The sequence below is a fragment of the Cavia porcellus genome, unplaced genomic scaffold (assembly GCF_034190915.1).
Source record: "Cavia porcellus strain 051 isolate PalLab524CR breed Dunkin Hartley unplaced genomic scaffold, mCavPor4.1 scaffold_12, whole genome shotgun sequence".
NCBI lineage: Eukaryota > Metazoa > Chordata > Mammalia > Rodentia > Caviidae > Cavia > Cavia porcellus.
In genome coordinates, this window is record NW_026947495.1 from 28,585,689 (window position 1) to 28,609,318 (window position 23,630).

At 35.4% G+C, this 23,630-nt stretch overlaps 1 protein-coding gene, 1 long non-coding RNA gene and 1 pseudogene across 3 annotated transcripts in view; 2 read left to right on the plus strand and 1 right to left on the minus strand.

Moving 5' to 3' along the window:
• The window catches only part of Hnmt (histamine N-methyltransferase), a 46,416-nt gene extending 42,255 nt beyond the window's left edge, over positions 1 to 4,161 (plus strand). The window contains exon 7 of one of the 2 annotated variants that reach the window (XM_063258711.1): positions 3,370 to 4,161. In XM_063258711.1, coding sequence (XP_063114781.1) covers positions 3,370 to 3,725 — 356 coding nt within the window. In that variant the 3' untranslated portion in view covers positions 3,726 to 4,161. 2 annotated transcript variants of the gene reach the window in all.
• LOC134478274 (uncharacterized) lies at positions 4,034 to 14,908 on the minus strand. Its single transcript, XR_010050779.1, has 4 exons — positions 14,568 to 14,908; positions 9,782 to 9,862; positions 5,533 to 5,642; positions 4,034 to 4,117 (listed from the first exon to the last, which is right to left on the minus strand). It is a non-coding gene; the product is annotated as an uncharacterized LOC134478274 (long non-coding RNA).
• A 6,255-nt stretch (positions 14,909 to 21,163) lies between these two features.
• On the plus strand, positions 21,164 to 22,340 carry LOC134478238 (zinc finger protein 280D-like; annotated as a pseudogene).
• Positions 22,341 to 23,630: the final 1,290 nt, after the last annotated feature.

A 23,630-nucleotide genomic window follows, 5' to 3' on the forward strand; every position in this document is an offset into this window, starting at 1 on the left:
TATTTTCAGATGCTTTGCTGTGTTTTGGCATTGGGAATAGAATCCAAGGTCTTGCTATTCAAAAGCATTTAATAAATAGAATTTAAGGCCAAATAAAATGATACACAGAGGCACACACACACTGAATAAAAATAATAAATGGGAAATAAATAAAAATATTTAGGAAAAGAAAGACAAATGAAGATTAGAACAAAGTGATGACATTTACTGGCCAACCTTATGGAAAACATCTTTCTTTAAATTTTATTTTAAAGAGGGTAAAATTAAACATAACAAAACAAATCAGAAGAAAACAATGTAAGAGACACAGATTTCAAAGCAAGACAACAGGAGATCTTCATTATCTATCATGTTGTCTCTTGTTTTCTTCTAAATAGTTGTCCATATCTTCACACACAATGAATTCATACAAGACAAAATAATATTAAACTGATCAGAATGGGATGATGAAGGCATTCAAAACCGGACAATAGGGAAGTCAACAATGGCTGCCATAATGTCTCTCGTTCTCTTCAAAATAGCTGTTCATACCTTCATGTATGTTGAAATTAAACAAAACAAAAACACACTAAAATCACTCCAAACAAAGAGTAAAAGTATTGCTGGATTTCACATCTCAATGCTACGGAATCAGCACTGTGTACCTTAGTGTCTCTTTTTCTTCAAAGTAGCTGTTCATTTCATCATGCATTACATAATCAATTCTCATAAACTGTTCTGGAAAAGTTCTACACATGCATGAATCTCTACATGTATACTATCCTTTTTGTATTAGAGGGAAAAACAAAACAAAAAAAAAAACAACAAAACAAAACAAAATAAATTCCTAGAAAAACACGCAACAAAAAAACAAATAAACAATAGCAAAGAGCCCAGAACACTGACAATATAGGCCTTCAAAACAAGGTATTATGAACATAACTAGGGTTTTTATTTTACATAATGATCTTCAATCTTAAAGAGTTCCTCAGATTACCATGCAATAATATGCACAATTGTTCCAATCCTATAAATGTTAACTATTTTGTTCCAAGAACTTACAGAATTTGTAGCACAATCATCTTAGCTATCCTAAATGTGTTTATATAATTTTAGGTATTTTTTCTTTTCCCTTCCTTTTTCTTTTCCCTCATTTTCCCTGAGATTTTATTTTTCCTCTTTAAGTAGATTCTTATCCTTTCACTATATGTATTGAGTTTTTTGTATCTTATGTACTCTCACCTTGCACAGGCAGAAGAACTTTTCCTTTGTATTCCTAAGAATCTATCACAGATCCAGCCAAACTCAGTAAATATTTGTTAATTATGAAGATGAAAGAGATTGATTTGGTATAAAACGAAAAATATGAACAAAAGAGTTGGATTTTGTTTTAAATGGTTTTTTCTCTATTCAGAGAGATGAGGCACAAGGGATTCACTAAGCTTTCTGACTTTCCTCTCCTTACTTGACTAGGGCAGTAGGCAAATCGTGGTGTGTTATTTTTAATTGGGTGGGGAAAAAGGATCTAGTTTATATCATGTTGAAAGCAAAAGTAACACCATATGTTATGCCCACTGAGAGCCATTATGGTAATGTCTCAGTCAGAGAGAGTATAAATGCTCAGCTCAGAAATGACACGAAGTCACAGCACTGACACTCGTGAATTTTCAGCAGTTAGAAACCTTGGTTTCTAACCTTTTTTCTCCCAGGTTAAAAAAAAAAATAATAATGATGGTGACAGCTTCTTTTCTGGGGAGACAATCCACTACCTTTGGAAAGAAAGATTTTTAAATACATATTCATATCCTTCTATTTGTTTTCTTCAATTGAGATTTATTTTTTTCTGTCTTACTCCTTTTCATTTTTTTCCTAGGGCATATCCTACAGTTATCTATCCTCTGACATATTAGTCAACAATGAATTATCTAAATGATTATTTACTATTTCCTGTCCTTGATAATCCTTTGGGTTGAATTAAATATGGGGACTTCTGAATCCATATGATGCATGTCTTATCTTTGACGTTGGATTGCATTTCCAGTTGGATACAACAGATATTGCTAAATTGTCTTCTAGAGTTGGGAACAAAATGTGTAGAAATCAGCCTAATTAATGGCAGTACAAAGCAGCATCTTTTAAATGTTGTGTAGAAAAATAATCTATCCCTTTGGTTTGTGTATTATTTACTTATCGTGGTTTTTATTCCCATTTCAATTTACTATTCCTATAACCTGCCAATGAACCACAGATTAACACAAATAACTGCCTTTCTCTCATCACCTCCTCAATGTCCAATAGATATCTTGAGTTCACATTTCCAAACCAGGCACTTGCTGATGCATTTGAAACTGTATTTTCTTATTCTTTTCATTTCCAATAAAGGAAGTTCTTTCTTTTCAGGTGCTCAGGCAGAAATCTCTGAGGCTTTCACTAACTTTTTCTTATTCCTTATATCTAAGTTGTTCAAAACTATGCTGATTCTAGAAGCTTACTATCTAGCATATATCTCACCATTCTCTTTTCCTCCTAATTCTCTGGTCTGAGCTACCATCATATATCAGGTTATTATAGTAGTCACCTCACTATTCTCTCTGCTCCTGGTTGCATCTGCTTATAATGTATTTTTATCCATATGGTGTGAGTGGTCTTGTTAAATGTAAATTAAGTCAACAACGTGTAATCTTATATCTAAGGCACATTTGGCTATTGAAATTGAAATAAAAATTGATTACAATGAAATGAAAACTAAAATTAAATTCCTCAGTTAGGTTAGTCACATTTTAAGTGCTCCATAGCTGCAGCAAGTAAGTGACTAGCACATTGGGCAATACCGAGGTAGAACATTTGCGTAAGTCCATAAAACCTTGTCAGTGCAGGACTACAAATCCCATCTGCCTTAGGCGATCTGGCATGTGTGCCCTCTTCTACTATCCAACCCTAACTCTATTCTCCCTCACTGATCACACAACACCAGTTGCACACACTTTCTGGTTAATTCTTAAACACGCCAAGGATGCAACTGCTTCAGGTCTTTTGCTTTTTCTCTTCTTTGAGACCTATATAGCTTGCTGTCAGATCTCTGTTCAAGTATCACCTTACTGAAGAGATATTCATAATCTCCCCAAATAAAAGAGCAGTGACTCAAGTTTTTGACCTTCTTTATCATTTACTCTTATATCTTAGCACTTATCATCCTTAAATACAAGATATATTTACTTATTTACATTTCTCCCTCTACCATGTTCCTTGAGTTGAGTTCAAAAGGTGAAAATATTATTTTGTTCACTACTATATTCCACACAACTCGTGCGCTAGCTGACAGAAAAGGAATGCAAGGAAGAATCAATGAAAATTTGTTGGAATTTGAATGGAATTTGTTCTGTTGTACAGGAAAAAGTGGCTGGCTCAAGTTTTGGAAAAAGTATCGATCCCGCCTACCCCAGAATGACCTCTGCCAGTATGTCACATCGTTTGATATCATTCAGATGTTGGACAGCCTGGGTATTAAGTACCAATGTTATGATCTTCTGTCCACCATGGATATTACTGACTGTTTTATCGATGGTAATGAAAATGGAGAACTGCTTTGGGATTTTTTGACAGAAACCTGCAACTTCCTCACAACAGCACCTCCAGATCTCAGAGCAGAAATTATGAAAGATCTGCAGGGGCCTGAATTCATTGTTAGGAAAGAGGGGAAGATTCTTTTTGATAATTCCCTGAGCTTCATAACGATTGAGGCATAAAAAATTACACTGTGAACAACTGTCAATCATTTACTTCCATATAACTACATCTCTTAGAAAATTATCTCTATGAAATCTAGGAAATTCTACAACATTTGTGGACTTCCACATAGAATCACCTGGAATACTTGTATTCTTACCTGTGTCTGAGAGACTATATGCAGGACAAGCACTAAATTCTGCTGGCTTATTGATTTAATAAATAAATGAACAATAACCTTTGCATTTGCTAATTGTACTAGAATTTCCTAGAATACTAATGAAATATATTTTGTGGATTCTTTAAATGCTGCTGAAGTCAATACTTACTGTTATTTTGGTCGCTTAAAAAACAGATTTTTCTCCTCTTGTGAAGAATTAATCTTTGTGTATTATTCTGTTGTTATTTTTGCCTTTATTGAATATTAAAAATAAATACTTTTAGAAGATTACAAAATTGGCTCTGTCATATGTTATCAGTTCCCCCATTTTCTTTTCTTTTGTAATTTCATCTATGATCTACTAATATTTTGCATGTTTGTTTTTGAAGTGCTAGAACTTTCTGCTTTATTTAGCAAAATATTTTTCTTTTTTAAAAATTTTTGGATTATTGACACGTTTTAAAAAGTCTTCTAAAATCAAAGTTTTGAATACTAATACATAGAATCATAATAATTTTCACTTTTTAAAAATAAAATTTTTAATTGTTTTGAAGTGTACATGCTTAAGGATCAGACTGAGCACAAACTGTTTTCCCAAAAGTAATACAAAATTTCATTAAAAAAATTTCCTGGTGAACAAAAAGCAAAAATCTCCAACTCCAGGTGAACATTTTACTACTTACCAAATTCCTCAAAATCTTGAATTTATTTTGTAGTGTTTTATTCTAAGACTACTAAGACCTCCTCAGGTATCAACAGTTTTCTTTGAATAGTAGAATTTCAAAGGATTTTTGAAAACATATTTGATTTCCTGATTTTATTTTTAATAATAAGACCCTCTCACTATGGCAAAAAAAAAAATAGTATATCTCTTAGTAAATAAAAAATATTTTAACAATAAATATTTTTAAAGTAACTAAATAGTTACTATTTCTAGAAAAAGAATAAAAATAAAGTCTTCAAACAGCTCAAGAGTGCTCATTCTCTTAGTGCAGATGACTTGTGCCCGTGTAAGCACCCAATCTTTGCCCTAATGCATTACCACTTTATGCTGTAGGAGGGCCACTTAAAATGAGTGTTACCCCTCTGGAGACCCCTAGCATATCCTCAGAGAGTACACATCAAGTCTATTTAAACTTGAGGATGCATCAAGTCTATTTAAAGTAACAAATTACAAAGATTTGTTATTCATAATACAGAAAAGTGACTTACATTGATCTCTTTTCTTAGACAACTTTATCAATGATTTTTAAAATTTTAACCAACAAATCAAATGACAGTTATCCAGTCAGATTCCTGAATATGAGCATTGAATCATTTATCACCCTGATATATACTACTGACAAAGGAAATCTGTGAATCACAAATGATTGATGGATATGGGGCTATAATGACCTTGTACAAATTCTCTAGGAGAGAAATCAAGACTATTAGAGCAAGTTATGGCCTTTTGTAAAGAGCATATATGCAAAATAAATAAACAAATAAATAAGAACCAACATCCTATTTAAATGTTGAAAAAAATAACAGTTCACACATTGGTATTTATAAATATGGCCTTTCTTTCTCATCCATATAAACCATTTGCTATAAAATACAGGGATAATTCTTACCTTCTTTGTTTGAAAATAATGAAAGTATACAGTTCTCTTTAGGAGAGTACCTACCAGTTAGTGGTAGAAAGTAATGCATGTTCAAGAGATTGGCTTCTTTGCACACTCTGTGATTTTACAAAGGATATGGAGCAGTCACATATTGATTTTTCAGGTTCTTGTAGCTGATAAAAGAGGATACAGCATGAATTTAGAAAGTTGCTTTATATATCTTCACATTTCTTAGTGTTCAATATGGTGTCCTGAATATGGCAGATGCTAAGAAAAGGACAATGATGAATTATTGTCTTCTCTAGCATTAATCTTTTACCTTGTGTGTTCATGTTGTTATTGCAAACATAGCTTAAAAAAAACCAAAAAGGGGCTGGGGTTGTAGTTCAGTGGTAGCATTCTTACATGGCATGACAAAGACTTATGTTAAAACTCTTGAATTATGAGAGAGAGAGAGACAGAGAGACAGACAGAGACAGAGACAGAGACAGAGATAGAGAAACAGAGAATAAAACAATACGTTGCCCATAGTATTAGTGTAAATTTCAACTCATTTCAGACACCTCTTTGCATTTATTGTTAAGAAATGCTGCCAAAGTTTGAAGCTAAAGTATAGCATTTTAGATTTGTGATATTTGTTTATTTGAAAAATTGGCAACCTAACTCTGCTAATCTGGGCCAACAATTTAAGTAATGTGTAGTATGTATCCATAAAAAGAAATATAAAGGTCATAGAAGAATATTAGAGTTTAAGTCTAAAACTACACAGAGCCAAATGCATATTTAAAATAGTTAAATATTTATTGAATGAAATAATTATCACATATTGTGTCGTTAAGTATATTTACATGTTCTCTCTTATGCAAATGTTATTTATAAGAAAATACAGATTTCTTGCTAGATCCCACAGTGGAATGAATGCATAAAAATTAATTGTTTTATTGGAGCTCTAAAACCAAGACTTCCTGAGTTCAAATCCTGTTTCATTGTTCACTTATTAAATAACCCCAGCTAACTCATTTTCTCTCTATTCTCACATTTTCTCACATGCAAAATGAATACAATCCTAGTACTTACCTAAAATGTTCACTGAAGATCCCAGGAGTAAAGCTATATAAATATGCTGTTTCCAAAGTCATAAAAAATATTTGCTCAAAGTAATTTAATTTAAAATGAAGAGAAATTTTTCAAAATGTTACTATCATGGCAAATTTTGACTGAGAATAGAGAAGCTGGTATCTGGAGGACTCAACAGAGATTCCAAACCAAAATTCTTAGCCAGAAACATGGCATCTCTGTGTTTGTGTGGGCTAAACTGGTATAACAGCAAGCCCAAGAACCATCAGGGGTGAATCACTCTGGACCCATGTAAAGGATCCACCTCCCTTAGCTTTGATGCTCTGAATACAGTGCTCTGTGCTATGTGAAGTAGTCCTATCTCAATACTATCTGATCAGAAAGAGGTGGGCAGCTGGCTCATGGACAACAATTTATAAGTCAACGAGCAACTAACTGGAGCATTCTCCTTTAAAAATATGAAATGGAGCTGTTAATTTCTCCGTTTAGAAATTTGGAATTACAAATCTAGAATGGTTGGACGTTCACTCACTCACTTATGAAATGCATTCTTTCAAATTTATGGAATATCTGGGGTACGAGACCAAGGAAGACAGGTGAAAGAAAGAAAGAGAAAGAAAGAAAGAAAGAAAGAAAGAAAGAAAGAAAGAAAGAAAGAAAGAAAGAAAGAAAGAAAAAAAGAAAGAAAGAAGAAAGACAAAAGAAAGCAAGAAAATGGATCAGTGACTCTTACTACGGGGACTGGGCTGGTGACTCCTGATTTTCAAGGTGATCCAGACTTAATCTTTTAGGATTATACTTAAGTCACTGATCCATAAACAATGTTCACTTGTTATATGACTGGCTTCCCCATTTGTTCCTGATTTGGTCACTTTTACCTGAAAAATTAAATTTACTGTTTGACCATAACTCTGTCCCACCTCATGCCATCAACCTCGTGAGTTCTCAGTTTCCTCCCATTTTAGAACTCATAGTTTTATATAAAAATCCCTAGAAAACACAGAATGCTTGGCAAGCCACTAGGGACCACTTCTGTCTCTCTCTCTCAGACAGAAGCTTTCTTTCTCTCAATAAATATTTCTGCTCTTAAAAAATTATTTAAAAAAGAACAAGAAAGAAAGAAAGAGAGAAAGAGCAAGAAAGAAAGAAAGGAAAGAAAAAAGAAAGGTTAGCTCCTGACTTTAGTGACATGTTTTCTGGTTGATGAAATGGACAAAAAGTGCTTTAGTTACAAGCACTGTGAATGAAATAAAAGCAAATAAAGAGAAAGGAGTAATAAAGTGTATTCATAGCGTTAAGTTGAGTTGCATAGGCCACTTTAAGAGGGTAAAATGTGAACAGAGATTTAACTGCAGTAGTAAAGGAACAAACCAAGAGAAAAGAGAAAAGCATTTGAAGAATCTGAAGAATTCTAATGTGGAGGGAAGCTTGCCCTGTCTGCAGAGCAGCAAGGAGAATTAGTTCTGTCTTGAGGAATGTTTGCCATTTCCAATTCCCACCTATGTCTATCCAGAAACAGTTACCCTTTTGTAAGAGGGATCATGTTGGTGTCTACTTCTTGCCTTCCAGATGCATAGTTCAAAAAATAGAACATCTCATTTGATTCTTACTTAATGAGTTAGAAAGATCACTTTTTAATTCTTTTATTTAGCAGATAAGGAAATGAGATACAAGTTTAAAAATGTCATGAAATTCTTAATGCAGTAACAGGAATAACAGGAATTTAACTTCTGCCTTCTGACTCTAAACTGCATTTACATTTGGGGAAATTGACTTTATGACTTTTTATCTTGGATACAGAGTGAGATTTCATAGAACCAAATCACCTTTGCTGAAAATGTCCATTTATAAACTAAAAGGATTGTAAGTACAGACGGAATTAAATTTTTTTTTTTTTTTTTTTTTTTTTCCTTAATCAGGAGTCGAACTTAGGACCTAGCACTTGCCTGGCAAGAGCTATGCTGCTGAGCTAAATACCAAGTCCCCAGAAAGGCATAAATGCAAATCAAAAAATCTGAGTAGTATGAAAAAAAAAAAAAAAAACATCTTCCCAAACAGTGAAATATCACGCTTCACTAAAATGTTTGTGTTAAGCTGGTCACAAACACCTATATTCTCTCACCCAGGTGCATTGACTTTTTGCCTGAATTTCTACTCTTTTACCCCTACCTAGTCCCCAGCATACCAATTTCATGTTTAAATTATCTGTCACTATATTCTAGCTCCCTTATGATTCACATACTGTGAAAAACACATCCATGGTATGAGATCAACTAATGCAGGATAAAGTAATGGATCACATAATCCATTTCTCAATGTGATATATACCAGGAAAAGGCTACCACTAAGAAGGGGGTTGATTTAGGAGACTCTGTGGGCAATGACAGTCACAATTCCCAAATGTGCCAAAAATTCATTAGAGTTCCACATCAGATTGCTGTAATCACTGTGGCAATGGATTAATAAATACAACGATATGCTATTGTGGAGCTTGTAGTGATACATTGTGGATATTCCATATAAGTAGTGTCTTCCTATGATCATTTTCTTCTCTTGGAGAATTATCTGTGTTTCCTGATTCATCTTAATGATACTTGAAGGACTTTGCAAACAACTGCCTAGGATAGAAAATGTTGAAATAAATCACGGGGGCTATCAACTGCAATCCAAGTTCAGTGAGTTCTCGAAAGACATTTGGTACAGAAGATGCAGGAAAATGTCAGTGTTTGTATTTATGTCCTAGAGCTAACTAATTTCATGCTAATTTCATTTCTATACTGTGATTCCTCTTTCTCCACATATTGATTTATAGTTTTCATGAGTTAATTTTCTGGTTTTCAATGCAGAGAGACTGGACATAAATCCAGGGGTTTTGTGGAAGAAGCAGTTGTTCCATGCTACTTATTATCAGCACAAGCACATTGCAGCCTTGGTTTATTATCAAGATACTGCTGCTGTTCTGCAGATTTTTGCAGATGCTTTATCTACTCCATAGTAGCTTTTAATGGGTGGTGACTTTTAGTTCCTGTGTTTAATATTTTTTTTTTAAATTTTTCCAACAATGTTTGGGAGAAGACTTTGGTATTCTCTTTGTTTCAAAATTATTAGTAAATAAACCAAGGCTTATTGCTTCAGGAAAAGCCCTGTGAGATGAATTTGTTCAGACAAGCTTGGCAGTTCACACATCTCCCATCTCTGTGTCTTAGGAATGAAGAAGCAAAAACTGGTCCCTTACCTGGGCTACTTCCCTTTGCTGTCTTTGGCCTCTCCAATTTGTTGATTTCCAGCTTGAATAGGAGTGAATCATGGAGAAATTCTGTGGACCACAGAGAAATTTAAAGACTTCACATTAAAAAAAATACAATATTTAGGGAGGACTTATTAGATATCACATACTACTTTAAATATTTATATGCATCAAGCAAACTAAACTTTGTACAAGTTTATGAGTGGATTAGGTAATGTTTTTCTTTTAGTTTCCAAAGGAGACTAAGAATTGGTTGTATAACGTTCCCCATGTTCTCACGTCTAATGAAATCATTGCTTCAAACACACAAGCTAATGCCCAAAACCATTTCATAACTATGACATATTGTTGCCTTTAATATAGATGCCTGTAGAGTTTACGTGCCTATTTCTCTTCTGTAAATTTCATCTAGGAATTGTCTACTAATTTTTTCAAATGTTATTGTAGTTCCTAAGAACTGATTTCAACTGGGGGAACTCTGATAGAAAGATAATTATCTTATTTGATTGGATCAGTTTTGGCTCAACAAAGGCATTACTTGCATAACTGTGGTCTGGCTTCTTGGTTTTGGAAGGACAGTTCTGGAGGATTGACCTTTTGTTTTCACCTTGTGAAAACATCCTTAGTTATTCAATATCTATAATTTAAAAAAAACCTTTTTATAACAATTGATAAGGCCTGAGTAGCTTCAGCTGGCCAGATATGTGAGGCATCATGACAGAAACAATGCCCATTAGCCATTTCCCTCTCTCCGCAGTGGTAATAGGATGTCTAATTCCTAGCCAGAGACATGACTGCTCCATTCAAGTTAGATATTGTTATGACTTGTGTCTAGATATCCTTTCCCAATCCTCAAGTGGTCTCAGCAGGGGCTTCTTTAGAGGAGGCTGGATCTAGAGTATGTAATTCTGGGATTAAGCTTGTGATTCCTGAATTATTCCACAGACTGGCTTGCATAGTTCTGAGTGTGGGAAGGCCCACCTGGGGGGTAAGTGCTCCCTGCCCTACAAGTGTATAGCTTGGATATAAGGAACTGAAATAGGACTGCTGTGTCCACCTGCTTCTTGTTACTTTTCTGCTTTTCTTCCTTCCTGGCTTCTGCCAGCCAGTCATGAACTGTTTCTCCTCTGTGATGCTCCTCTGCCATGACACCCTGCCCCGGAGCCAGCCAACTATGGACTGAAATCTCTACAAACTATGAGACAAAATAAATCTTTCCTCCTTTCCCTTATGTGTTGGGTATTGTATCTCAGCAATGTGAAAAATAACTAAGACAGATATCATCATAAGTTCTATTCCATAGGATATGATAAGTAAAATAATGTATAAGACAGGATGCCAAAGGGAGAGACAAATTTTCTTTTTCCCCCTTTTTTTTCTCCTGGATTGTTGGAATGTGATAGTGGTTATTTTAGACTGCATGGACAAGGGCAGCAAGATCCTAGGAAATGTGGAATAACAAAGGGAAGAGGCCAGGTCCCTGGACCTGATGGAGAGAGTAGCCACATTAGGTATGAACTACTCATCCTCTATTACATAAAACAGAAACAGAATTCTACTTATCATATACAAAGTTAACTTTTGGTACCAATAGCAACTCTACCTACGCTCTACCTATGATCTACCATAGGTAGATCGATGTGACCCAAATCTTTAACATCTTTTCAAAATAATTTCCTAGTCTATAAAAAGACCACATCAAAAAAATTTTTTTTGAAAATAATAATACTGTGGAAAATAACACACTGGTCTCAGTATGGCTAAGAAAGTGAGCCTGTTCAAAAAATAAGGTTAAATAGGGCCAGAATTTGTATATGACATGTTTAATATGTCACATTCCCAACAGATAACCATTCATCCTGGTATGTAGTTCTGTTTCAGAAAAATAAAAGTAAATATTAATAGATTCTACACATGGCCCTGAGGTACAGCTTTTAAAGTTTCAGTGAGTAGAAAAATCACCTGGAATAAATAAAAAAGAAAAATCACCTGGGAGGCTTTTTGAATATGAAAATTATGGTTACATCTCAAATCTGTCCTATGTCCCCAAGACTCTGTCTTTATGAATAGACCAGGTGACCTTTGACTTTCTCACCAGAGCCTCATAACCCACCAGATACTGAGATTTATAAGGACTCTTCCAACAATAATAATACATAGTACTAATTATGTAAATATTGTAACTGACCTATATATGTCGTAATTCTGTAAATGCTATGAATAATAATAATAAATACTATATAAAATGACTTGGGTACCTATTATGGTGCCAAGTCCTATCTGAAATTTATGACAGGTTATTTCATTTATTTAGCATGGAAAAGAGTCAGTCTTTATTATCTATTGCCATTTTTTAGATGCAATCCTAAGGTTTTATAAATTTAGATAAACTTGAACACACTATAAACTAAGAAAGGGTATAGTTGAGTCTCTTTAGGAATTGTCTCTCTCTAATGTCCAAATTCTAACTCTTAGATGCCAAGTCTTCTCTGATTGTTAAAGCCATCACTATTCAGAAAAATACATGGTCCAATGGCTATTAAAGTAAAGACAGTTATGGTTGGATAGGTATTCATTTTGTCTATACTTGTCATGTGCAGGATGTTATATAATTATATAATCTTGTCAATAAAACATGAATTTAGAAATTAGAAGAAAAAGAAAATAAAAAGTGTGGGTTTTTTAAAGTTTAAAAAAACAAACTTTCTATAAATTATCTTAGTATTTCACACACACATGTAAAATTGCTTTTAAGTTTCTAACACAGACTATTTTTTAATTTATAAGCTTGTAACAATTTTTTATTGAATCGTTTTTATGTTTTGATTTAAATTTTTTGTATGGGAGATTTAACTCTGCAAGTGCTGAGCTATCTCTCCAGCTTTATTTATGTTTGAAACGATCTCACCCCATCATGCAGTCCAGTCTTGAACTCACTTACGTGGCCCAGGCTGGCCTTGAACTCACAGCAATCATTCTTTTACAGACTTCCAAGTGCTGGGATTACAGGCATGAACCATCATGCCTAGATTTTTTTTTTTTTTTTAATTTGAGACAGACTTTTTCTAAATTGAATAGCTGGCCTTGATCCTATCATCCTCCTGTCTCAGCTTTTCAAGTAATCCCAAACACATGTTGGGATTATACCCATGTGCCACTATGCCTGGCTTGAATTCTATATTTAACTTCATTGATTATTATTTTGTTTGTATTTGACTAAATTACGGTCAGCACTTTACAATTTTTGTCTGTGGGCATATAAGCTACATTTGTGTGTGTATATGTGCATTTCTGTCTATATCCGGGTGTGTCACACACATACAAATCATTTATATTTACACTTTTACATTTATATCATAGCTATCTCCATAGAGAAAAGCAGCATGATGTGAATTTCTTGTTATCTTAATTTAACAAGAATACTTGTGGATTTTCTTAGTTTAAAATAATACTTCCATAGACATAACATTGGAATATATAAAATTTTAACACTGCCTATTACCAAAGGGACTAAACAAAGAAATTAGCATGAAATACGTTACATTTAACTCAGAAATGATGTATCTCACGCTTTTGTTTTATAGTAAGAATTTTTAACCAACGGCACTATTCAGAAAAAAATCTCACTTTTCAATAAAAATAAAAATGCTACAATGAAATAGATTAATATCTAATTTTATACCTTCATTTATCCAGTATGCAAAATTATCTTAAATATGTGTTATAAATGAAGTGGCTTTCTACCAAATTGGACCTTTTCATAGTGGAAAATGTTAACATAAATTGTAGTATAAATCATTGCCTCATAGAATACCAGAAGGCACATATAAAAACCCATATCTTTACTGCACATATTTCCCATTAACCATAATCTATTAGTAATTGAAGTTCATTACAAATTCTTGTAGACTTTATTGCTATCATGCTGCATGACATACCGAACCTGGCTTGCATAACAAGAAGTCCTTGCTGGGAAATATCCTATTAACAATGACAGTGCATTTGTCATTGTGATAATAAACCCAAGAGCTGCCTGTAGACTATAAATTATCAAGGCACCATTTGTGCTGCCCTGGCTTGAAGGTTTGTCAGTACTTGTGCTTTAAATCCCTGATCTTCAGTGAGTTGTAACTCAACTATCAGAATCTGCAGTGAGCTGCAACTTTGCTTCCAAGGACTCAGCTCAAGAATTTTTTTTTTTTTTCAAAACAGTTTTTAAATATGATTTACATTTTCCAATCAGAAAGAAGAGAGGTTTGCTGGCTTAAGCACAATAGTGTTAGCAGGATCTGTAAGACAACATCATTTTCCACCAAGAAAAATATATTTAAATCTGGCCAAGAATATCTATGGCTGTTTAAAAGCAGTTTATAACAGTCTCATTTTTGTGCCTTAAAAGGATATTATTTAAGTTTCAGAAGGGGAAGTAGACATATATGTCAGACATTCAAGGCAACTACATACGCCAAGTAATTTTTCCGTTCATGCCTGAGCCACCGTTTCTGTCCCCGGCAGAGCAATAATGTGAAAAATGGGAAGATTTACATGGAGCCACAAGAAAATATTACTGTGAAGGAAGAGGGGCATTTGAGAAGCAGACATAAATTTGAACCAGAAATACAACTGTGTAAATAGATGTGCCTTTGGCTTGGAGACAAGCTTCAGCAGTCTGTGACATTTCTCAGCCAAGGAGCTGGAAGCAACAGGACCAGAAAGCTTTTTTTTTTTAATTACATGACATACACTATCTACAATTTTCATCTTTCTTACTTACCTCAAAATGAGGTTGTAATCACAGTTGCATGAAAAAAATATCTCCCCAAATTCCAAATCAAGACAGTCATTTCTATGCAGATAATGCCAAAAACCAAATCTCTCAAGCCTCGGGATTCTGTGGAAGGTAATGAATTGATGGGTGCTAACCTTGTTTGGGCACCATTTGTGTGCAGAGCTGGATGTCGATGCAGTGGGAGCAAAAGCTAAGGCTAAGAGAGGCTGGGTCTGGTGCTCAGCCAGGTTACTCATCTAACAGTATAAGAACACAAATACAGTACAAGGTACAGTGAGATACACGTGCAGAATTGAGCTGTTGAAATTATCTGAGGAAATTTAAAGCAATTAATTTTTACTAAAAGAATGAAAAAACAGATTTCATGAATGAGCCACAGTTGAGCAAGATCTTGAAGAATTTCACTTTGTTTTTGTTTTCTTTGGCGATCCTTTTCTCCCACTGCAGGAAGCAGGGTTCTTTCCTGGAATATGTCACTAAGTGAAGAGAATAATGAATTAGATTCTTCTGACAGGAGGGACCATTATCTTAGGGTGGGGTGGAGCAAATTGTATTTGTCCGAACTTCTAACCATGACAAATACAAATCATAGCTGGATATGCCAATTGCATAAAGAGGAATAAGAGAATGCAAACTTCCAAAATACAGCACAGAGGAAAAGTATTTCGCTTCAGGAAAATACTAAGAAAACAGCCTGGGTTCCTTCTAGCCTGCTTCCAACAGGAAAATATTTTTCAGTTTTACTTAACTGATGAGTGAAAGAAAGCAGAGCAATTGTGCCCTCTTATTAAATTTATACTCAAATGTATTAAAAAAGAAATCTAATTTCCCAGACAACACTGGTTCAGTCCTTTGCATGGAGAATTTACTGGTAGGGACTAGATGTAAAATCCTGGATCTCTGCCCAGACACTATGCTAAGTGATATGTATCTCGTTGTATTTCTGCAAACTACAAATAGATTTTGGTACAGTAGTACCATTTAATAGAAGAAACTAATATTTAGGCAAATTGTAAGATTTGCCTAATATAAAACTGCTATTGAATAATGCAGTGGGAATTCAAACCCCAAACTGACTGCTCAGAATCTGCCGCCTCTTCCTGTCTTTAGATGTCTGTTGAGTTATATTTTAGAGCATTCTACCCTCTGAAATTCAGTTCATATTACCAATCATGCCTCAGCTTTCTTTGCTTTTATTTTTTTAAGCCCAAGCAATTTGACCGATGTTCTTCAGATATATATCATTGTGCTTATTTTTGTTTTCAAAAACTACTCTAAAATTCACTAAATAGACATTTAAAAGCAGAAAATAGTGAAATGTTATTTTCTTATAAAAATTATTGATTCTGTCATAATTTTTTAACACTATAGCTTTTGACTTATTTAGCATAGCATTGATAATCGAACACCCAATTTTTGTTTTATAACAGTTCTGATCTCTGAAAGAAAATCAAGAAAATAGAATTTATCTACGCCAAGATAAAAAATAGTGCCTGCCTTCACTCAAATTCCACAATGCTCTTAGAGTCTATTTTCCTGTTAATATCTTTGCCTTTTGGTGATGGATATCTGTTCATTCACTTGCTTTTTCCCTCAAACTGCATTCTTGTAGTCTAATAAATCACAGATTTCTTTCCTTTCAAGTTTTGTGTTTTTTTTTTTTTAATAGTAGTGAGCATGACTTGCAGAGTACACAGAGTCCTGATATATTCTCAACAAATAATGTGGGGTCATTTCAATTCCAAATATTTGTACAGGGAATAGTTTGCCATTTGGAATTAACCTGAAAGCCAACAAAAGCATAACGGGCCATCTGTTCATACTTTTTCATTCTTAAAAATAGAAAGTTATTCCAAATCATATAACACTTATTTCCAAAGTGTTTATCACTTTGTATCTATTATTTATTTGTCAATCATTTCACAAAATAACAATAACTAATTCAGGGAAAAGTAAGTAGTTACCATATGTTTTAGGGCATGATATCAAGGTTTTGCTTTATGTGAACTAAGTGGCATAAAATGCTTTATCCCATGGATAAATCATACATGACTTTGATAAGTAATGTTATTTTCTCTGCCCTAGTCAAATGTCAATATTCTCATGAGCTACAAAAGATGGTTGAAGTCCAAATATTAAGGAAGGTAATCAGAAAAATAAGACTATAGGACATGAGAGAAATTTTGCTTACTGTTAGAAGTGAGGGAAAGGAGAGACATACATGCCAAATTGTAAGGCAAATAATGTGAAGTAACCCAAAAACATCATTTTAAGTTTGAAGATCTGATAGTACAGTATATGTGAGTTTTCTGTCTTGGATGAAGCACTGTTGGGTACCAGAAATTCTAAACTGACATAGCGTGTCCTGGGCTCTCCTTAACCTGCCTGCTCTGTGGCCAGATTTGGAATGCGAAAATCACCTTCCTCTCTGCGTCAGTGAGATTAGCACCCAGGTATTGGCATGAATCTTGGCTAGTTCCCTTTATGATGTGAAATTTAACCATTCTACCACTGTTTCTATGCTCTTCCAAGAAAAGCATACTATCCTTCCCTACACTGGCTAATTAATAGTGGCTGGCTTGGAGATCTTTTTCTCGGCCCATCCTGAGGCACTGACCTTCCAGTCCCTGTCATGTGTAACTAAATTTGTCTGTTTCTTATTTTATCCTCTCATAGGCAGTTGGGGATCTTGGCCAGTTCCCCAATAAAGCAGGGAAACAGTACACTTGATGCAGAATTTTTGTGCTAACATGAGAAGCTACAATGCAGATGAACTCTACCTTCTGTCATAATGTGGTCAAATGTGTAAGACAGAACAACAGAGAACATCACCCCAAAGGTAATAGGCTGAAGAGTAGCTAGAAAGATGGTTCAAAGATCCCTACCCACTATGCCCCCTGCTACTCAAATGAGTGTTGTGCAAAAATAGAGAGGTGGACACATGTCCTCAACAGATCTTCCCTTTGTGTGGTGGACTCATAGCCATAGAGAACTGCCTACTAGCAGGAGCGGAGCAGGAGAGAGTACCAAGGTGTCAGTTACCTTGTGCTTCTACCAAAGATTTCCCAGCACCATTTTTGTGCGGATCAAACGTGAGCAGCACCTCTCCCCCAGCAAAGAATCAGAATCTTCCTCAACTTTAAGTTGTTGACCTTAGAGAGGATGAAGAAAGAAAATACTTCTGAGTTTGGTGTTTCACTTAAAATGACTGATTAATCCCATATTTGTCTGAATTAACCTGAAAGTGACAAAAAAATCTGAATTGGAAAAATATAAAAATTTGATTTTTCTATCACTCATATAAGGACTCAATCTATATGTCAGTTTCTTCCTTTCTTCACACTTGAAAGTTATATTACTAGGGTGTTATAGCTTATCCTTGTGTCAACTGTGGAAGGACAATTCCCATAATTAATGCAGGCTTAATTTAACAACTCTTTCCCACTTTAATACAAATTTGTCTGGCTTGAGCCTTCTACTCAATTTTTATTCTTTATCTTGTGAGCATCAAGCACCATAGTGCCGGGAAGCTTTAACTTAGCTCATAGTTATCCCTTTGCATTTTGCCCCTTAAAGAGAAATGAGTCCCTCCATGATTAGACTGAGCTAAAGTAACTAACTAAAGAAAGTCACTTGTGTTGCTTGCATCCTCCCTTGGACATATTCTATATCGATGTCATTCCATTGATACTGTTTTCAGCAAAACCAGTGACCCCAGATCCAATGGTAAGCCCTTAGTAATCATTTTATTCTTTCAGTCACCATTGCTTGCCACATTCTGTCTTAAAACACATTCATCACTAGACTTACAGGATACCCATTCTGTCTTCTCATATTTTGTTTCACATGTCACCTGTATACTACCTCTAGGGATTCTTTTCAAGTTTCATCTCTTTGATGTCTTAACATTGGAATACAAAAGATGCATTCTTTGACCTTTGATCTTTCTATGATCAATTTTATTCCTTTGATGTTCTAAATACTATTTATGTTTTTATTTTATTTTATTATTTTATTTTATTTTATGTTTTCGTACTGGGCATCAAACTGAGGGCTTCGTGCTTGCCAGGCAGGCATTGTACCACCAAGCTACATCCCCAACCATATTTAAGTATTCTTGATTAGCTAACTACTCCAAGATGTTCTGCAGGATTTATGTTTCTTTTCTCTCCTCCTGTCCTCTCCTCTGCTCTCTTTTCCTTCCCTCTTTTCTCTCTCTCTCTCTCTCTCTCTCTCTCTCTCTCTCTCTCTCTCTCTCTTTCTCTCTCTCTCTCTCTCTAATTATCTCAGTGGCACTTCCTTTGAAATGTTTTGGAGGCTTATCATGTGCAATCTGTCTAAATATTATTTTTCTATCTTTCCAACCTCAGTTCCATCTCATCTCATATTTGCCCTATTTTAATTCATCATAATGCCATCCTCCTAGAAACACTGGCCAGAAACTTTGAATTCCTCCTGAAGTCTTGTATCTTTCACACTCAACACAATAGGATGTCCTTTCTATCTCTGTCTCAGTGCTTTTACACAGAAGACCCATGACTCCTCTGTACCTTATTACTCACAGCCTACTCTCTCTTCTATGTACCATATCTATGAATTTATTCATCTCTCTTCCTACCATTTCCTTATTTTTTTCTAAAATCAGCTTCTCTTACTCTCAGTCCAAAGAAAAAATCAAAAGCATCTGAGCATATAAACAAGACACAGAGGGTTGATCCTGTAGTTATATAGACCAAAAGTAGGATACTGCTTCATTGACTGGTACAGAAGGAGGTTCTTTAGATGCAAGCAGTAATAGGAAGATCCTAGCACCTAATATTAGATGAAGAAAAGAGGAGAGTTGTCCCCAGTATCCTTCAGTTGGTAGTCACCAGTTAAAAACTGGAAGCTAATGTAGGTCACTGTGGAATTTTCTGGAGTCCCAGAGGAGAAAGAGTTGCTGTTGGCTATCCTACACTAGATAGGGAAGTGGAAAATTCTTCCTTTTTCTCTTGACCTTCAGTCTTCTATCAGTGCCCTCCTTGCCAAACCCAACCATAAATAATAGCATGAGACTCAGAAAATACTGCGGGACCAGCTTAATCTCTTTTCCTCTCTGCCTTCTCATTTATGATACAGAGCAGGAAAGGGGAAAACAGAAAAGTGAATCTGATCACAGACAAGCACAGTCATTTCAGTCATTTTTAGCAATGTGGAGCTAACTACCACAGAATATACGACAATACCAAAAGTATCCTTCTAGAAATGAGATAAAAGCAAACTTATCCTTAATAGCAGCTTGTGTCTGTGTGTAGTAGGTTTTGGTGGGAAGAGTGCTGGCAAGAACCTAGAATAGTGAGGAGGAATGAGAGGAGAGTTTCCTCTGCTTTGAGACTAGTTCCACTCTCCAGAGCTTGTCTGTGTCCGCAGGGGAGCCAGCAGGTGTAAGAACTGACCTGGAGCTTGGACACTGGCAATGGTTCATCCCCTCCCAGGGTTCACAGTTGTTTGTGAACTTCCTTTCTATTACCTGGGTTTGCTGGTCCCAGATGCATAAATATTCAAACAGGCTACTTAGTTCTAAAAGATCATATTATAAAGGTTTAATTACTTATAGTAGGTTCTAAATATGGGGAAATAGATATATATCTTTTTCACAAAAGGTTTCTGAAAAGAACTGTGAGCTTAACTACATAGTTTACTGTTTGCATTTATTATTTACCAGCAAAATCAGCATATATTTCTATAACTTGCCTCCTAATATCAGATTACTTCATAACAATTTTCCATTTAGTTGGAAGTTAGCATTGATAAACCAAAACCTTGATTTTGACTACAATCCAGATGCAAGAAGTTGGCATGAAACAGAGCAAAGAAAGAGGTGAGAGGGATCTCTCAATTCATACACAGCTAGAGATCCTTGAGGAAGCTGCTCATCAGTGGGAATTCAGCCGTGACTCCAGGCCCAAAATACAGACTATCAACCACATATATTTTCCAGGGAAATATCTTGGCCAGCGTTAAATCTAGAACTGCAAAGTCTCCTTTATTCCTAGATGCCTTACTACAACTCACAGAATTTTACTTAATGACTTCTATAGTATTTTTATATTGTATTTATGGGATAATGGCAATTGCCTACCTTTTTTTCGGATCGCAATTTCAAAAAAGCCTGGTATTCTAACTTTGATTGTAAACTTGATGGTCTATGAATGTCCTTTAAAATAACACTTCACTTGGGAGCGTGGGTCCGGAACAGCCCGGCCCAGGGCCGCGGTCCTGAGGTCGTGTGGTGGGACCTGCGATTCTCCAGCCTGCAAGGCCCTTTGGCGCCCAGGACTTTGAATTGGCATCTGCAAAGACTGGGCGTACACCGAGGCGCTGGCCCAGAGTCCACCTATGCGGCGGTGCCTGCTGCCACAGGAGCTCCCAGGCCTGGCCTTATTGGCTGCCATCAGGCCCACCCACTCGCGCCAGGAAGGAAAATTTAGGCATAATTTGCTGACTTGTCTGGAGTCCCACGTACCTAGGTGACAATTCATAGAAAGTCAGTTCTACAACTTGATGGGTGATAACCTTTGGCAACCAAAAGTAATTCAAAAATGGCAGAACTCTTTATGGAATGTGAAGAAGAGCTTGAACCATAGCAGAAGAAAGTAAAAAAAAGTTGTTGTTGTTGTTGATGATGAGCCAATCTTTGTTGGGGAGTAACCAAGTTCAAAACCAGCAATTTCAAATATTTTGCATAGAGTTAGCCCTGGCTTGTATTCAAGGGAAATAAAGAATGGCACACTCAGTAGAGGGGTGTGTGATGAATCTATCACAAGCCATATCTAATAATTCTTCAGATTTACTGTTGATTTGACCCAGGATACAGGATTATCACATTGCCTAGGGGGTACCAACACTTTTTATAGTAGATATCAATGGAAGTTCATTTTTATTAAAACAACCTTCTGCTTCTGAAGTAAACAGTATTAGTCAAAAAAAAAAAAAAAAAAAAAAAAAAAAAAGCTAAGCCCAGTGAAAATCTTTCTGGAACAAATTCTTCAACTTTAGTTAAATCTCCATCCCAGGCACCTTCTCAGGTGATGCCATCAAAAGGTGCAAATACCTCCTCAGGTCAGTTAAAAATGGAACACTTTTCCAAGAGCTTGTCCAAAGTGCAATACTCATTTCAATATTTTGGATCGTCTGAAAAGTCACATGAAGTATTGTTGTTCAGACATGATAGGTAGTTTTTTGGGCCTGGCTGAAATAGAATGTTCAAACACATCAAATAAGTCTGTTGATTCAGAGATAAGAAAATTTTCGTGATCATGTTACTTAATGACTTATGGAAAACATGAAGGAGAAGTCCAGGAAGAACAGAAGACTCATACAATGTGTAAGTGCTTCAGTTGCTTGAAAATCCCCAAAAATAATATTTGGCTTATGAACCACATGAAACACCATTTGAAGTTGGAAAAGCAGAGCAGTGAGAGCTGGAAAAATCACACCACCTGGCAGCACTGCTACAGCCAGTGCCCCACCCTCTTTTAGCTGCAATGCAGCACTGAGAGCACTCACACCTCACAGGAATTAGCTACCATTTGTAAAATCTGTGACTTATCATTTGAAACAGAACATGTTCTTTTACAACATATGAAGGACAATCATAAGCCAGATGAAATGTCATTTATCTGCCAGGTTTGTAATTATAGATCATCATCATTTTCTGATGTAGAAGCTCCTTTCAGAATATCCTATGAAGACACAAATTTAACCCAGTACATCTAAATCCAGTGGAAGTAAACCTAATGGAAATAAATCTAAATACAAATAAAAAATCTCTAATGTGCAAAACAAATAAAGTACATTGGCTAATAGCAATAAAAAGAGTAAAGTTAATACGGCTTTAAGGAACTTAAGGTTTCATGGGGTGTTCACAAGTACATTGAGTATTGTTCTGAAATAAAAGATTTGCAGATCATTTTCCTACTGTATTTTTTGCAAATACAACAGTAGCTATATCAAAGTCTGTGTAAAAATATGATGAGCTTTCATAGTAACTGTCCTAGTAAAAGATTTTGTATATTTAAGAAGCATTCAGGAGATCTCAGTGGCATTACTCTAGTGTACCTTAATTGTGATTTCCTAACTGATATTTCTGGCTTAGACAATAGGGCTGCACACTTAAATCAACATGCGATTCACATTTGCCACCTTGTAACAGAGAAATTTTGTTTTATATCCCAACTTCTGAACATCTTTCTGAATTAAAAAATGAAGCTCCCACTAAGGACCAAGAACCTGTGTCTAAGGAAATTGCAAGACCTAATATAGTTAAATGAGAAATCAAAACACCAAATGCCAAAAGTAAGCAAGATGAAGGTTCATCAGAAGAAAAAAAGTGGATATGATGTAGATTTACCAGAAGACTCATCTTTCCATGTGTGATTCAAACATTGGTGCAGACAAAGGGGAAAAGGAAAAGGAAATGCAACATGTTGGGCAGGAAATGGAATTGAAGACCGGCCAATGTTTAGAAAATACAGCTTCATGTGATCAGACTGAAGAGTGCAACTCCAGTGAAGCTAAGCTGTTTTCAAAGAAGGTTAAGGATTTGCCATTAATGTCAGCTAAGGTTAGCATTGACCAGTTTTTGAGAAAAAGAGATGAACCTGACTGTTAGTTCAGATGTTTGTGAGCAGGGCAGTGTTCACTTGGAACCTTTGCCACCATCAGAGGCACTTGAATTTGAAGCCACAGAGATTCTTCAAAAAGGTAGCAGCGATCTCTCAGCCAAGACTGATAAAGTAGGATCTGATCAGACAGATGTTGTTCCTGGAGGAGACAGTCCTAGCACAAGAGTGACCACGGCACACTAGGCAGATTAGAAGAAAGGAAGTTCACATTATGGAGCGCTCGCAGTTCATCCACAGGAAGCACATTTGGGAGCAGTGCTCTTGGTGGTGGAGGTCAGACATAGGAAAGCGCAAGAGAGGTCCTTCATACACTTTGCCTGAATGTTCAATTTAGGGTATTACAAAAATTGACTAACCAATAACAGCATGATTAATATGAATT